Below are 13,603 nucleotides of genomic sequence, written 5' to 3' on the forward strand. Positions count from 1 at the left end.
TGATCATAATGTCACAAGCACCATGAATTTCTCAATTCCAGTTCTTTGATGTTGTACAGGGACAAAGTGACCTACCCTTCTGTGCACCACATTGCATTTACAGTCTGCTGCAGTCTGAATTACTATTAATACCGCCAAAAATATTTGTGTTAGAAACCAAAATGTTTACATAAACAGAAACTTTGGAAACAGTTTCTAAGCAATGAGAACAACAGTTTTATAAGATCTGACACAACTCACCTCATGAATTAGACATTTGTCTATGAGCTGTAAATAGGAACTTATATTCTCCTCATCAGGTCTGGAAACTAAAAGTTGTGTACATACTGCAAACAAACAAACAGAAAAAAAAAAGGACAGCTAGCAAAACACATGGTGACCAGGAAACGGGACTGAAATCAATGTGCTGTTTTTAAGAATGGTCTTAAACTTCCATTACAATTGTCTGAAATGAGTCATCAATGGAGCACTTGTGTATAAAGACACCCTTTTACAATTCCAGCCATGCCAATCTATATTTAGCCATTATATCTGCTCTCAGTTACATTGCTGTGAATCCAGAGTAACTCCATTAGCATTATATTTGTGCAAATCAGCAGGAACAGAGTAGGATCTGGTTCCCCCTATCTTATCCTATTCTCACATGTGAAAAGCACTGTCACACAAAGAGTGTGGTGTTAAAATCAGTTGCTTCCAGGGTCAAATTCTGGTCTCGCTGAATTCAATGGCAAAATTCCCACTGATTTGACTGACAGCAAGATTTTGAAATAACGCCACAAAAGTGTGTGCAAATTAACGTACACAATAAGACGGTGTCTGCATTGGGGGAATTTACCAAAACACTCCCTCCCATTCTAACCCTGGCTCAGCTGAACTGGTGTTAAAGTCCATAGGAGCTGCAGAATTCTAACTGCCATATTAGTTAAAGCTGCTGGAAAGCAAGCATAATCAAAACAACTGGTCACAGGAACCTTCTCTACATTATGGCTTCCATCAATTTTAATCCTCATGGTGACCACTACATTTCCCTAGTTTTCAGAGAAGGCCTGGGAGTGTGCCTCCTAACAATCAGAGGGATAGCCGTGTTAGTCTGGATCTGTAAAAGCAGCAAAGAATCCTGTGGCACCTTATAGACTAACAGATGCATGCATCTGAAGAAGTGGGTATTCACACACGAAAGCTCATGCTCCAAAACATCTGTTAGTCTATAAGGTGCCACAGGATTCTTTGCTTCCTCCTAACAATGCCATTTCCCCAACTTCTACTGATAAATCTCCGTACCACTCAACTTCATGCATTATGGACGTGCTGGTCATGGCACCAGAGTTAGCAGTGAGGTCTGATATGGGCTTAAAATGGGGCACAAAGAACCATCTTTCTCAAAGTAGGTGGCCAATCAGTGTGAAATTACACACTGGGCTCAATTTTCTGCCCTTTTGACATTTCTGTGTAATTTGTATTTTATTTCTATTCATACATTTTAAACAGAAAGTGCTGGAAATGGACTGGGCCTGACATTTCTCCATGGAACTCTGACCCCCCCCCTTTTTTTTTTTTTATAGACTACCCCTCACGTCCCCCCATTACTAAACTACTCCATTCTCCACCCAGCAAGCTGCTACACAGAACAATCCCCACCCAGTGTTGGGAGTGGGCCGACTGAATTACCCAGGAGCGGTGAAGCTCTGGGGAAGTTATGCAGGTCCTCCCAAACGAGTGTGAAGAGAACCTTTCTAGCACCCCATCACGTGCTCTGTATACACCGCTTTTATTACAGAAAAGCTATTTTAGGAACGATTTAGAGATGTTTACATGGTTCAAAAATCAGGCTGAATGGACTCCCCCATCCTTCGTAGATATTCTTTTAAATCATTCCTCAGTTCTAGAAACTAGTTTTGGTTTGTACTGACCATAGCAGGTCAAATTCTCTGCTGGTATAAATGGGCAAAATGCTGTTGAAGTCAATGAAGCCATTACACCAGCAACAAAGGATTTTGCCCGGTATGATTGTTCCTCCTGTATTTCAAAGTGCAGTGACTGTGGTGGGGCAGGGACACACAGAGGCCAGAGGGCCGGGACAGGCAGAGACCATGGGAAGCACTCCTACAGGAGCTCAGACTGCTTGGGCAACCTGCTTTAAGGCCCCAGTTCAGCAAAGCACTTAAGCATGTACAGTCAGGGCCCAAGACACCAAGGAAAGTGTTTTTAAAAACCCAACCCTCCCACAACTTTCACATTAAAGAATGCCAGTCCCAGGCGCTCTCTCTCTATCCGTGTCACATGATCATGGAGCTAAAGGAAGCGACTGCTCTGTACGTGCACTGCCTCGTACTGCAAGTCGGGGCTATAAAAAATTCCACAGGCGTACGTTGGGACCGGTGAGCAGCAGGGGACAAGGGCTGTCAATGAGAGCAAGCAGCCAGACCGAAGGTAACCCCAGAGCAGCCACTCGATTCTAGGATTGTGCACCACAAAGAGAAAGATCCTTCCACGGGCTTTAAAAAATAATGGTGCACAGTCAAACGCTAAAGGCTCATTCTGATTCAAACTTCCAACATACAGGTCTCTCGCAACTTACGCGTATTTAACATGCGCGATTTCAGCTTTACGCTGAAAGGCCTGGAGTCCGGGAGGATGCGTGGCCTTGAGTAGAAGAGGCGTGGCCTCAAGATTTAAAGATCCTGGGGCACCAGCTGTGGCTGGGAGTCCCAGGGCCTTTAAATTACCCAGGTGGCTCCCAGCTGCAGAGGTGGCTGGTAGCTTCTGGGGTGAACTAAAGGGCCTGAGGCTCCAGCCACTGTGGAGCTTCGGGCCCTTTAAATGGCAGCCCTAGCCCAGCTGCCAAAGCTGTGGGCGGGATTTAAAGGGCTCCTCCGGGCTCCTCACTGCGGCAGGAAGCCTGGCGGAGCCCTTTAAATTCCGCCTGCAGCTTTGGCAGCTAGGCCAGGGTGGCATTTAAAGGGCTCCACTGGCCCTTTAAATGCCCTCCCCCTGGCCCCACCGCTGGAGCTGCGGGCAGGATTTAAAGGGCTTAAGGTTTTGACTATATGCGGTTTTTGCTTTACGTGATAACCGCGGAACAGAACTCCCGCCTAAGATGCGACAGACCTGTATCTATTTGTATGGGGCTCAGCTGTACCTGCTAGGGCCGGCCTAGTTATGTCTACCCTGCACCCTAAGCCTGGGTCTGTGGGATCTGCGCTTGTGGACTCAGGGGTTCCAAGCTCATGCCTGAACATCCACACTGTCTTGTAAACCAGGATTTACACTTGCTGGACCTGGTCTCGGAGCCGTGCTAACACGTCCATACTGCACCATTCTGACTCATGTCTGCAGCTTGACCTGTATCCACATTGCAAAATGACAGGACTTGGCCCTGAGTTGCAGTGGGACTTGGACTCTGACCCACCCCTGTCGCAGGATCTGGTGGGCTTGCTGACCTGAGTCAGACTGATCCGTGTGGACAGAAAGGGGTCTTGTTCTTGGGCTCAAACCAGGGTCAGAGCCCAGGCTTAGTGCGCAGTGTAGACATACCCCCTAATGCTGGAGGTGGTGCAGTAGGCTCAGGAGGCTTTGTGACTCAGACAGGCATGATGCCTTCTGGAGCTCCTCAGCACCCAGGAGAAGGAAGGACCCACCCCCCCATAATGAGGGGCAGTGAGCTCACCTGCCTCTCTGGCCAGCCAGCTCTACTGCCTGGGGAGAGAGTGAGGCTACATCCCCATCTCCTCCTGACCTCACCTTTTTGCCAGCACTAGCCATGAACAGTGCCTGAGCACATGTGAATGATGGCAGCAAGGTACAACAGGACTCCGGAGAGCTGGGTGCAGTCCTGTCTCTGCTGTGTCCCCTTGCGTACATCGTTTCACCTCTGTCCGTCTTCCCTACTTAGACTGCATGCCTTTTGGGGCAGGGACTGTCTCTTACTAAGTATTGGTACAGCTCCTAGCACCACGGGGCCCTGAGAATATTATGAGTGGGACAGAAGGAGGGTGGATGGGGACCAGAGCTGCTATGAAATAAACGCTGTTCTTAACCATCCACTCCTAACAGAAGGAATAAAGACAATGGGAGCAGCTGACCTTTCCCCATGACTCTTGTGAACTGCCCAGGAAGATCCCCTTCGGGCAAAGGTGCCCCTCCAGACTCGCTCTCGCAGCCAGGCAAGTGGTGCTGCTGTATGCACCCAGAGGCAGAGTCCTTGCAGTCAGACCCTTGGCTGTCCGAGCCGATCAGAGAAGGCAGGTGGTCGGAATCCAGGTCCCGGCTCTGCTCATCTGTGTTTGAGTTCTGGGAGCAGTAGGCTTTGATCGGGGTGAGGATCATTTGGTGTAGCTCCTGCAGTGGGATGCGCAGGTTGCCACCTTCCAGGATGTCCTGCAGATTCCAGACAACAAAAATGATTAGCAGCTGGTATGTCTGCTATCTCAATATGCTGCTAGCTGCCCTGAGCTCAGCCATGCCGCCTCGGCTCAGCTGGAACACGAGGACATTGCTTCCGGAAAAACAACCTCCGCAGAAGCCTCTTCTATTGTTCCTGCTCCAGGACTTACTTGTACTATGTGTTCCATGTTCAGTAAGTTGGTCCGTTTAATTAACTGAGGCTTTCACAGAACCGTTTCAACAGAAACAGGTAAGAACTAGAACTTCAAGTCTGAAGCCACCTGCAACCTCCCTGCCCCATTTTCAGGTGTGTGCGTTCAGATTAGAACTCCTGAATCTGAACCCACCTCATGAATCAGGTGGGATCCAAAACCGGTTTAAGTCTGGCGTCCAGATCCAGTGCAGATGCAGCCCAAGAGGGGTGAAATCCCTTGAGAACGGCTGATCTGGTGAGATTCCCACCCTTCAAGAAAGCAGAGACCTTGCAATTTCCACAGGAATCATATGAGAACAGCACACAAGATTTCAGCGCTGTCTGCCCTGCACAAGATTCAGTCTCTAACCTAATCCTATCCTGGCTCTGGCTCCAGGGCTGGCGCTTCCATTAGGCGACCCTAGGCAGTCACCTAGGGTTCCAGGATTCGGGGGGTGGCATTTTGTGTGCTCCCTATGGGGCGCGCGGGAGCTCCCGGTTCCGCTCCTGTCACACCGCCAAAGAAGGACCTTCTGCCGACGTGCCGCGGAAAGCAGGGACAGGCAATTGAGCAGCTCAATGACTTCCCCTGTCGCCTGCGGCATTTCAGTGGAGGGTCCTTCTTTGGCGGCGCAATGGGAGTGGAACCGGAAGCTGGCCCCGTGGGGAGTGCACAAAATGCCACCCCCCGAATTCTGCCTGGGGTGCCAGAAACTCTGGTGCCGCTCCTGTCTGGCTCTCAGTACTGCCTTCCTGGCCCATGTCTGGCCCATCCACATACCTAAAGCCCTTCTCCAGGTTCTTATCAACTTGTGTCTCAGATGCTGCAACACGCTTCTCTCTGGACTTGACAAATGCAATCTTGCCCTGCTCATCTCCACTCAAAATGCTGCTAAGATCATTTTCCTACCCAGTTGCTTTGACCATGTTGCCCCTCCACTGGCTCCGCCTTCTCTATCATATCAAACATAAACGGCTTGTCCTCACTTGCAAGGCCACGCGCGGGCTAACGCCAGCTGATCGCTTGTCTCTCATTCGCTGTTGAAAGGCTGGTTTCTGCCTCCCATGATGCCAGCCTCCATCACCCACTTGTTACATTTTCAAGCAAGCGCCTTCCTGTTTTCTCCCATGCTGCCCCTCGCCCTGGCAGGAGCTCCCTATAAACATCCACATCTTCATTCTCCTTCAAACCCCGGCTTGCTTCACAGTGGTTAGGCTGCTGGTGCCCTGCGACCACTACCTGTCATATTGACCCATGCTGTCTCCTTGTCCTTCCCGTCTGTTTCTATCACTAGGTGTCTCTCATCTTACATTTAGACTGTAAGCTCTTTGGGGCAAGGACTGCCTTTTTGTTCTGTGATTGTACAGCACCTAGCACAACGGGTGCTGGGAGGTATGGTAATAATAGTACCATCACCAGATACGGTTTCTCAGCTTTGAAGTGGCTGGGGCAGTATTACTGTAGCCTGTGTGTGAAGGTACAGCTGGTCATTTCTGGTGAAAGAGGAGTGGGTCATCTGGGTCATTTCTGGTATATGACGAGTGATTGGAGAGGGAGGTATTTCACTGGAATACTCCATGGGTGAAATCCTGGCCCCACTAAAGTCAATGGGAATTTTGCCAGTGGAGCTAGAATTTCACCCCATATTTCAAATGCGATCTTACCCCCCCCACAAAAAAAATTTGTATTCCTTCCAGTGGTTCAGAATGAAAAATCTTGGCTTCTTAAGCCTGTCAGACTGCATATGTGTGTGTGTCACAGCTGTTCTCCTTCCGCAGTTCGGGTTCAATCCTTCCTCCCTCTCCCAGGGAAATGCCAGCGAGAAAGGTGAGAAGGACGCATCTTGTTCTTAATATGGGCCAGACTTGTCTCCACTTTCTCAGGCTACCAGGTCCCACTCAAACTGCTCTCGAGGCATTGTTTCCGACACAAAACCAGAGCAGACAAGCTCCCGGGGAAAGCGCTATGGAGGCACATATGAAAGATACATTAAGAGAAAGCATATGTGGTATCACCAGCCAGCCTGAGCTGTGGGGTGATTGTTTATTTTTCCCATCACTCTTCACCATCTGCACTGCCGGCGCCACGGCTCTGAATTACATGGACTCAGTGTGCAGCTAGTTGGGGACCCACTGTGTTAACCGGGTGCAGCTCCTTTATGGGAAGAAGGAAACATACGCAGGAGATGCTTGCCCAGAAGATCAAGTCACACACATGCTCCTGGTTAGTTAAAATAAGGAAGGGAAACTTGAAAACCAGAGACGCATGCTCCTAAGTAATACAGCCCATGGCCAGCTTTTACTCATGGGCCCCACTCAAGCGATCCTCAAAACCACAGCCCCAGAGTCCAGGCAAATCCCACTGTCTGACTAGCAGTCAACAGCAAACTCTACTATTTATCCCATCTTATTGGATAGCCGGTGTAGCTCATTGTGTCAGCCAAACTCAGGTTACATTCCTGTAGTAATGACAGTCAATCAATACCATATTTCAAGCTTCATGAAGAGGAGGGGGAAGAAAGGCTGTGAAATTGCCTAGAAAACACATCTACAAAGCAAACTCAATCCAGTCACCTGTCTCTTGGATGTAATGATTGTTATTAATGTACAGAGGGAAACACGGCTTTACTAACTCCTACAGTTCCATAAATAAAATCCGTAGTTTAAACATGCAAAATACAGTGGTGAGCTAACCAAAACGCTAATAAATAGCAATGTGTAGCATAATTACTGAACAGCTCCTAGTCGAGGCTGTGCACAGAATGATCGATGCAATATAATAAAACAGCGAAACGACAAACAGCGTGGTGTTGGACTGAGTTGATACTGGTGGGTATGCTACGCTGGTGCTTTTCTGATGACTCCATCAGTTTCAGTAGAACTTAAAACTTTCATTACAAAGAACAAAAAAAAGTTTGACCTCTTCTGGCTGCCAAGAGAACCTGCTGAATGTGAACTGACGCAGTGCTGCTTTCCTGAGTCTTCAGCCACCCAGCCTAGAAAACTCACTGTGATAGGCAAGTAATGCTCCTCCTCTGCAATGGGGGCCTGCAGACATCACAGAACCAACTCTTTCTGCTGAGAAAGAGGGGGAGGGCAGGGCTGTGGAATCCCACCCAGGGGTCTTGTATCCCATGCATGCCAAAGCTCTGCTCACGGGGGCTCTCTCCTCCACAGTGTATACGAGGGAAGAGAGCAGCAGAGGGACCTACAGGTGATCATGTGGCTTCATCTCCCGTGTCACATGTGAGGGGTGCAAGTACCAGTGACATGAGTGACGTGGAGTGGCATGCCCTGGCTCGCACAGGGTACATCTACACAGCAGCTGGAAGGGTGAGTCCCAGCTCGGGTAGACATACACGTGTGTGAGCTCTGCTTGAGGTTGCACACTAAAAATAACAGTGTGGCTATGGTGGGACGGGCGGTGGCTCAGGCTAGCTGCCCGAGTGTATAACTAGGGGGTTGGGCACAACGGTTCTTGGGTCGCTTGCCTGAGCCACCGCCTTGGTTGCCATGGCCACAGTAGTATTTTTAGAGTGCTAGCTCAAGCAGCACTAGCACGTGTACATCCACCCAAGTTAGGAATCATCTTCCTCGCTGTTGTGTAGACATACTCACTGAGAGTGGGCAGGCAGGGTCAAGGAAAGGGCGGAGCAGTGGTTTCAACTCCAATTGGCCGGGCAGTGCCAGGGCATGTACGCTGTGCTCGGCACAGGTTACAACCTCCTGGAGCTGGGGAGAGAACCAGGAGGCAGCTTATGCCTCTGTACAAAAGCCAGGCAGTGCCAGGGCATGTACGCTGTGCTCGGCACAGGTTACAACCTCCTGGAGCTGGGGAGAGAACCAGGAGGCAGCTTATGCCTCTGTATAAAAGCCAGTGGGCAGCCTGCTGATAAAACGCAGTGGTTGGTACAGCATTGGGTTTGTGATACAATTAACCAGATGTGGCCAAACCAACAAAGAAAATGCTCAATGAAAAAGATGCACTATATGGGAAATACCCAGCAATAATCCAAAAGGACTTTATCTGAGAATAAATTCCTGGCTATTATTTTAATTAAAAAGCAGCAGAAATAACTTACCCTTTCTAAAGACTTGAGAAGATTCTGTCTCTCTTTCAGCTTTTGGATACTGATGACTATTTTGTGTCTTGCACCTTTGGTAACATTCTGCAAAGATATAGTACAATGTGACATTAACATCTCCCCCAGCCAGAAGGATGCACAAAAATCCTTTCATTCGTAAGTGAAAAGGGCTGCTGTTAATTCAAGAAACCTCTCAAGTCAGGGATTATCAAAGAGGCACAGGGTCTAAGGAAACAGCTTAGAAACCCATTGAAGATATTGATTTCTCACTAGCTTGTGCACCCTCCTTTGGAGTGGCAATATTTATAAGTGATCACAAAGGACGAAAGGTCTTCTCAGCCACTTAAGAAAAATGTTTTTAAATCCAGTGTCAGGTCTGGGAGCAGAACTGCAGCTCTCAGTGACAGCATATGGTTTTCTGTGATTCAAATCAAACAAACACTTGGCCGAAAGTGAAAAAATTGCCCTCTGCCACCTGCTGCCTTTGTTCACAGTTTGTTTGCGGTTGTTCACAGTCCTCTAGGGAGCTGACTCGGCAAGCCTTTCTCTGGCTGAGTAGAATGTACTGTACACTGACACTAAGAGAAGGCCCGCTGACTCTAATGGGACCATTTGTGTCATTAAATGTACAGATCTCACTACAGTTTTCAACTATTTTGCACGAGGCGTGGCAATGCTGAGAAAAGCAATCCTCAAAAAAAACCCTCTCAGAGTTAGGAACCAAAATAGCAGCACCCAGCCTTATTCACTACCGCGGTACTCCAGTTTTATGATGGGGTAACTCGACAGTGTTATCCCACCTCCACATTGGGGTATCTTCACTCGTACCCTGACATAAAACTGGAGTAAGGGTGTGGTGAATCAGACCCACTGGCTTTAAGAGAGGTGTGAGAAGCTTAGGCCTGGCCTACACTTAAAAATGTCATGCCCCAAGCACTATAGTTAGGCAGGCCTAAGATGAGTGTAGACACAGCTAGGTCAGTGGAAGAATTCCTCCATTGAGCTAGTTACCGCCTCTCAGAAGGGTGGATTAACTCTACCAACATGCCCTTAGAAAGCTGCCAGGCCCCTTTCATTTTAAGGAATGCTTGGCTCAGACATTGTCGGTTTCCTTCCTCCAGTGGAAGTCAGTGTTCAGCACACGTCTACACTAGCACTTATGTTGGCAAAACTTTTGTCACTCAAGGGAGTGAAAAAAAAACCCACATCCCTGAGCAACGTAAGTTTTGCCAGCATAAGCGCTCGTGTGCACAGCGCTGTGTTGGTGGGAGACGCGCTCTACTGACATAGCTACTGCTGCTCGCTGAGCTGGTTTTATTCTGTCGACGGGAGAACTCTCTTCTGTCAGCGTAACGCAGCTACACGAGTGATCTTACAGCGGCACAGCTTGTAAGTGTAGACATGGCCCTAGTGAAGGCTCTAGAAAGTTTAGAAGGGGCTGAAGAAACTGGAAGATAAAAAAAAGACCCTGTCAAAAGTCAGCTGAGCAACTGTAAAGGCCTTGAACCCCAAAAGACCACAGAATCCCTCTCCTGCAATGAAAGTGTTACCAGACCATTAATTCCACCAAACTTTTGGAATCATAGCTCAGAGGAAAATAGAATCCATTCGCAACATGGGAGCAGCATTCTATATATAAAAATGCTTATCAGATCTATTTATTCCAGGGATAGCATGGAAAGCAATCTATTAAGGAGATTTTTGAAGGAACAAATAAGTCAGTTACCAAATTCCCATTGATTTTCAATGGATGTTGGATGTCTGAATGCCATTTGTTCCTCTGAAAGTGTATCCTCCTTAAAGTTCAGTGGTAAAAGCCAGGGCATATCTCCCATTGACTTTGATGAGACTAGGATTTCACCCTAAGACTCCGCTGAGAAGCTTTTGGCCAGGTCATTTTTGGGTACAAAGTTTTGTTTGCCCCTCTCCCTCAGCATGGTTTTGGCATTTTTTTGCAATGTTAACTAATGATGCAAGGTTTTCAGGGCAACCTATCAACAAACTGAACAAACAGACCATTTTTAATCGTGACAACACTAGAAAAAATGCAATGTGACTAACTGTTTCATAGCTAATTTGAGACATACTTGTGCCTCGAGTTGGCATTCGGTAAGTGCCATCATTTCTTCGTACGTCATCTGGGAGAAAAGAGCTGCATACTTGTGCAGGCGGAGACTCTTCAGCCAGGCAGGAACATCTGCAGCACAAAGGCAAGTCGACAAAACGCCCTGTTATTTGATGACACTATTTAACAACGTAACATAAAATCAACAACAACATGAGGAGTTTATTAGGCAACGGATTCCTTGTGTTTTCCACAGTACTGTTGTACTGATAGCTCCAAAAGTTTTATTGCACTTTGATGTTAGCAACGAAGGCTGGTACGTGCCTAAGGATATACGTCCCAAGTTCCCACTGATTTCAATGGGGTTTCAGATGTATATTCATTGGCAGGATCAGTCCCTTGATGTGGGGCATTTCCTATTAGATTTGATTGCCGTTTATGAGCCACAATGAAGTCGTTTACTGTCTTTTGAAGATTCTTCTTGATTCCCTGTTCACATTATTGTTTTTTAGATACTAGTGTTACATCTTAGAAATATATTCACAGCACTGAGACAAGACAGAGGAGATGATCAAAGGGCCATGTCAAGAGTCAGGTCTCATAGGGTTGCAAACCTGGCAAATAAATAATTAGACTCAGGGCCGGCCTTAGGGAAAATGGTGTCCTGGACAAACTTATAGTTTGACTCCTGCCCTTAATGCTTCCCTCAAAGTCCCAGTGCCTGCCAGGCCTGGGCAGCCTGGTTAATCCCCTCCACGCCTCCATGACAGCTTGACTTTGGCTGAAGAGCTAAGTGGTGATGGAGACCGCTGACATCACCATGCCCCAATCCCATAATGGCCCCATAGACACACTGAATGGGGAAGGGGCTCCTGCAGTGCGGCACACCCCATTGCAGAGCTTTATGGGGCCACCATCCCCTCCCATTGGGGCACTGAGGGAGCCCAGATTCTGATGGTGCTTGCGGGAGCAGAGAGCCAGCCCCGCAGGGAAGCAAAAGGCAGACCCGGGGGAAACAGAGCTCCATGACCACATGCGCCCATCCGCTGGGTGCTGCTCTGCATTGCTGCTGCCCGCAACTCTCATGCCCCCTTTGTTTTGCTGCTACTGCTGCCTCATGCCTCTTCAAGGCTCACTGTGTAAAGAGGCGGCATGTCTTCTTGTTCCCCTTGTCTTCCTCACCCTCTGCTCCTTCCCTCGTTTGCATGGCACAGGGTGGCCTGTCTCCGCTCACCACTCTTCTTCCTCACCCCCCCAACTCCACTTTCTTTGCCTCTCTCTCCTGCTCAAGGAATCACTAGCTCTTGAACAAAATCCTTTTCCTCGACGTGCCTGTCCAAAAGGTCTGCAGCCCAGAGTCCCATTGGGGCCCCCTGCCCCCAGACTCTCCAGGCCCCAGCCCTGTCCCCCAAACTCACCAGTCCCCAGTCCTGCTTCGCCACAGCACCCCCTTCGGTGGTCACCCACCCCTCAGGCCTGCCCGTAGAGTCATGGGGCCAATTGGGGCTTGATCCAATACTCCCTGAAGTCAATGGAAAGGCTTCCATTAACTTCAGAGGGCTTAGGACCAGACTTGGGATGGGCGTCATCTACATATTGAAACAGCTGTCGAAGCCCTAAATGAGGGCTAAGAACTCATAAAACTCCACTGTTGCACAATGAGAAATCAATGCCCGGATGACCCCCCTACTTTACGCGAGCGCAGGGTGCATCTACACGGAGCTTGTGTTGGTGGAGTTACATCAGAGTAGCTACAATGCTGTAAATACCCCCAGGAAAGGGAGGCCCTTCATTTCCGTATTTTCTGGACTCTGAGAAATTACTAAGTAGGTTTTAATGAAAATGAGCAAGAGTATTTCCACAACCACTTACGCTCACACACACACACACAATGATTGATGAACGGGGGGAAAAAGTTGGAATAACCATTTAAAATGGTATAAGGAATTCTTAATTTTTTTTCTGTGTGGAAGAACCACACGCTGTCACCGCTGGGTGTGTAACAAAATTCAGAAGTGTAGCTTAGTATCAAATCCAATCTCCATCATATTACCTGAAACATGCTTTCTTCCCAGTTCTAGTCTGCTGTACAACATCCTACAGCCCTGGTTCAGCAAAGCACTGAAACACATGCTTAAGTTCCACTGTTGTCAGGTATATACCTAAGTACTTTGCTAAGCAGGGATGAATTTAAGCATGTGCTTCTGGCTACGCATGTGCTTAAATGCGTTGCTGAATTGAGGCCTAACATCAGAACCTGAATCTACCTATTTTTGTTTTAGCATCACGTGTCCTTTTAGACTATTGACATTTCCAACAAACACCCTCTTTACAGAGTTTTTGACAAAATAAAAGGTCGTGATGATTTCTTATTTTACTCTATTTTTTTTTCAAGTCACTTAGAAATGGTATGGTTATAATGGGCGATGGACTAACTCCCAGATCAAGCAATAAATGCACATAGAAATGGTAGGTAAAAAGCCACTGTGGGAGGAGGATACTTAGATCTTTGGGGATTGTTTGCAGTCTATTCCTGTCAAGGGTCAGGGTGAGCTCATCCTCGAAGATTCCCCACCTCCGACATATCCAAATGGCTCCATGTCACTATGATCTTCCTTTGGGAAAGGAGGGCTGGACAAATCTCCCTCTGCAGAGGTGTTCGGTATATTCCTGGATTGAGACACCAAGTGCTCCCCCTACAAAGAACCCGGCACACGCTCAGCTCACAGCAGCCTGGAAGCTGAATGGACTTTTGCTTTGATCCTTCACTTACTGAAATCAATGGGAAAACTCCCTCTGGTCTGAATTGGAGCCACGTGGGCATTCTGATTGCTGCAGTGTTACTAGACCGTCAAGTCTTGTATGCTGGTAGGGGCA

General features: G+C 48.0%; 1 protein-coding gene across 10 annotated transcripts in view; it reads right to left on the minus strand.

Annotated features, from left to right (window-relative positions):
* The window catches only part of SAMD4A (sterile alpha motif domain containing 4A), a 213,788-nt gene that overhangs the window by 26,097 nt on the left and 174,088 nt on the right, over positions 1 to 13,603 (minus strand). For all 10 annotated transcript variants that reach the window (XM_050952584.1, XM_050952589.1, XM_050952583.1 and 7 more), the window contains 4 exons: positions 10,749 to 10,858; positions 8,659 to 8,745; positions 4,083 to 4,377; positions 241 to 326 (listed from right to left, as the gene is read on the minus strand). In XM_050952584.1, the coding sequence (XP_050808541.1) occupies positions 241 to 326; positions 4,083 to 4,377; positions 8,659 to 8,745; positions 10,749 to 10,858 (578 nt within the window). The remainder of the gene's footprint in view (positions 1 to 240; positions 327 to 4,082; positions 4,378 to 8,658; positions 8,746 to 10,748; positions 10,859 to 13,603) is intronic.

This window comes from Gopherus flavomarginatus, chromosome 5 (genome assembly GCF_025201925.1).
Source record: "Gopherus flavomarginatus isolate rGopFla2 chromosome 5, rGopFla2.mat.asm, whole genome shotgun sequence".
Taxonomy (NCBI): Eukaryota; Metazoa; Chordata; order Testudines; family Testudinidae; genus Gopherus; species Gopherus flavomarginatus.